Source organism: Sphaeroforma arctica (genome assembly GCF_001186125.1).
Source record: "Sphaeroforma arctica JP610 unplaced genomic scaffold supercont1.255, whole genome shotgun sequence".
Taxonomy (NCBI): Eukaryota; class Ichthyosporea; order Ichthyophonida; genus Sphaeroforma; species Sphaeroforma arctica.
The window spans coordinates 1-3,112 of NW_014040303.1; the positions used below are offsets into that span (position 1 = coordinate 1).

Sequence of the window (3,112 nt, forward strand, 5' to 3'; positions counted from 1 at the left end):
GCGATTAATATATTTGTGTATATACTTGTAAATTTTGACATATCCATCCATATGTATGTATGATATGCTTATACACGAGAGGAGCAATGTGTTTGAACATTGGCGGCAGTATATCGTTTGAAGCCCTGACTTATTTCAAAATGTTCGTATTCGCTACAATAGATACTCTTAGTACATACTACGAATCAACCCGTCTCTACACATACTTGTATTTATGATTTTGAATGTTGTTCAGTCCCTCCTCCGTGAAGTATAGATACTTCCCGCGTCGAAACGGCATAGTGACCGCTTTCTCGCAACTCAAACGTATCAGCCATCAACGTAACATTCAGTGTTGTTTAGAACACAAAAGTAGTTATTTAAGAAATAAACCAATTACGATGTGAGAGACTCTTTTCTGTGTTAATTATACCAACAAGTGGTAATGACAGCATCTGACAAGGGTTGTTGCCATGCGTTCATCCTACTGGCAACTACTATTTATATTATTAGCACTCCCCCTCTACTCGACTGATATCAGCCCGTTGTCATCATCAAAGACCATCCCGTGTGTGAAAGGGCTCGCACTCTCCCAGCGACAGGGATGTCAGGAGTAATATTTTTCAGGACCCTCTTATGCAGTCTCTTACTTGGGCCTTGGGCCTTGGGGCGCCTTAGGACCTTGGCCCTCGGCCTTGTTGGGTCTTGAACCTTTTTAGACTAACTTTACATATTTGGCAATATCAATTTAGGCGCGCGAAGCCTCTTTATGTATGTTGGTGCAAATTTTTGGGTTGAGCGGGTTCCGTAAAACATCAATTTCAATTCAAACGAAGTAACTTACGTAAGGGGTGAGGGGCACGTACATTGGAGAGTGATTTAATCCGCTATTCTTTCATAATCGTTTTTATGAGCTCTTGTAGATGTCCCACTAGTTTTGAGTTGTACATTTATTTTGATACACTGGGTAAGATCTGAAATGAGTCCCACTGATCAAAGCTACACTGTCAAATGAGGATCATTTGAATGCCCTACACCCTGACGTCGCGGGTGGGAAATTTTTGAAAGAACTATCCCAAACATCTGCCCAAATATCTGTACTCGTAATATTGAAAACCGGCGAGAAATACATTGGACCCTGCAATCACTGGGTCCGCGGCGAATTCTTCACGGTACATTGCTTCGCCTGTTTCAATCCCATTCGTCCGGAAGTATTCACCTTGAAACGGCATATCAGAGTGATGTTGGGGTCCTTCTGCGCTGAGAATAGGTACTATGTCCACGTTCGCGTTGCCCTCTACCAAATTGTACATGCGTGCCTTTGCTTTGGGAAAGGCTTGATCGCCTCTGCGAACATACGAGTGAAGATATATTCGATCTACTAGTCGTGCAATTTCCCTAGCTTTTTCAGTTGCTGACGATCCTGGTGAATCTTTTAACCACCCCAAATATGCATGAATGCTCAATTTCTTACCATTGAACTGTACCCCTAAACTCCTCATTTCATCGAGGAAGCTAACAAACTTCTTGTATTGTTGCTGGTGCTCAGGGCCAGCCCAGAACTCGATTTCTGTTAGTAACCCGTTAAATCCTGCGTCGTCGTTGCATGTATTTAGGTAATTCTGAATTCTGTAAAAGCTTTCTATTGTCGAGCCAATTGCGATCACCTCTTTAACCCCATGCTTCCGTGCCCGACGTATGAAATGAGCTAGGTGCTCGATTAGCGAAGGATCAGACAATATATGTCGCAGATCATACAAACTTAGAGAATTGATAGAGTGTTTCTCTATAAAGTTTATAAGTATATCCGTTTTAGCTTGGTCGACAATTATATTACCATATACACCAGACTCGGTCTGATCATATGGGCTCATATACAAGCCACGGAGCATGTTAGGTTCGATATTTAGTTGCGTAGTACACCTCCTTGAATCAAGTTCTGGTTTTGAACCGTAAGCGCTAGAAAGACAAATGAAGGCGATGATGTACCTGGCAGTTATTAGAAAAGGCATGTCATCTGTTCCTTCACATGTAAGACTGAAACATAGATTTGTTACACCGGCCCCTGGTATCAAACTGATGTGGATATGATAGCGAAATTAAGAACACAAATGTTATGTGCTCAGGTCTATCGGGATATTTACAGGAAATGATCGCAGGGAGTAAGCTTTATTACTCCACCACAAGGACCTCTTTCGCTGTGGTGAGTGTGTCGGTGTGGTCTATTCAGAATTCACACTCACTCTTGTTGTGTTTATAACTTGTGTATCACACCTTTTTTTTTTAACTATACCTATGTATTGCCTATTGTGCTTCAGTATTCTCACACATGTGAATACATTTCACTGATCCCGCACATGGCTTTTAAAAACCTCCAGTCTTCCACAAGTTGTGACCTTCAACTCAAAGTTAATCAGTATTCACTTCTAATACTGATCCTGTTCTTCCTTTAGGCTCTCAATCCTGCATACACATAATGGTCTAGAGTAGATTAGGGTTGTCAAGTGCCAACCACTGGTTGTGTGGTTAAAACATTGCTCCCAACTCAGGTGTATTCCACGCAATCGCCGAAATCGTCAAATCGGACAATACATATGTACATACATACATACACATTTCCAGTTTTCCACTGTTCCAGTGTTCCTATATGTAGCTCTGTACTGCACAATCAGTCCACTGAATCACTGAATCAGACAATCAGTCAATCACAATGCTACAGAATACTCTTGAACCAAATGTCTGGTATTTACTCACACAGTCATTACTCATGCTACTTGTACTATTTGCAGTTCTGCTGTTCTGCACAAGATTACTCTCGCTTAAAAGATGAATAGAGTCAAAGAGTCGGATCACTGAGAGTGAGACTGAGCCACTGTGTGACCTCACTGACCTCAGTGACCTGACTGTGACTCGCCTGAGGTCTGAGACTCTGGATATTTTTTAAATTCGGGGGGATTTTTTAGCAAATAATATAATATTTATTTATCTTCTTTTTTTTTTAGTGACAAAAAGCCATGAACCAAAAAACACAAGCGTATTTTATTTTATTTTGAAATACGACACCCGTCACTATAAAAATATTAACGCCCGAGCCCTAGTATTCCTATGTATATGAACAGAGTCATGACCCTCT

The 3,112-nt window shown here is 41.1% G+C and overlaps 1 protein-coding gene across 1 annotated transcript; it reads right to left on the minus strand.

Moving 5' to 3' along the window:
- Positions 1–848: 848 nt before the first annotated feature.
- SARC_04496 (hypothetical protein) lies at positions 849–2,309 on the minus strand. Its single transcript, XM_014301666.1, has one exon. The coding sequence runs from the start codon at positions 1,989–1,991 to the stop codon at positions 1,050–1,052; it is 942 nt and encodes a 313-aa protein (XP_014157141.1). The 5' UTR covers positions 1,992–2,309; the 3' UTR covers positions 849–1,049.
- Positions 2,310–3,112: the final 803 nt, after the last annotated feature.

Bases quoted from the DNA above. Each gene is read 5' to 3' on its own strand.
- SARC_04496 (XM_014301666.1), bottom strand. From the start codon at position 1,991: ATGCCTTTTCTAATAACTGCCAGGTACATCATCGCCTTCATTTGTCTT.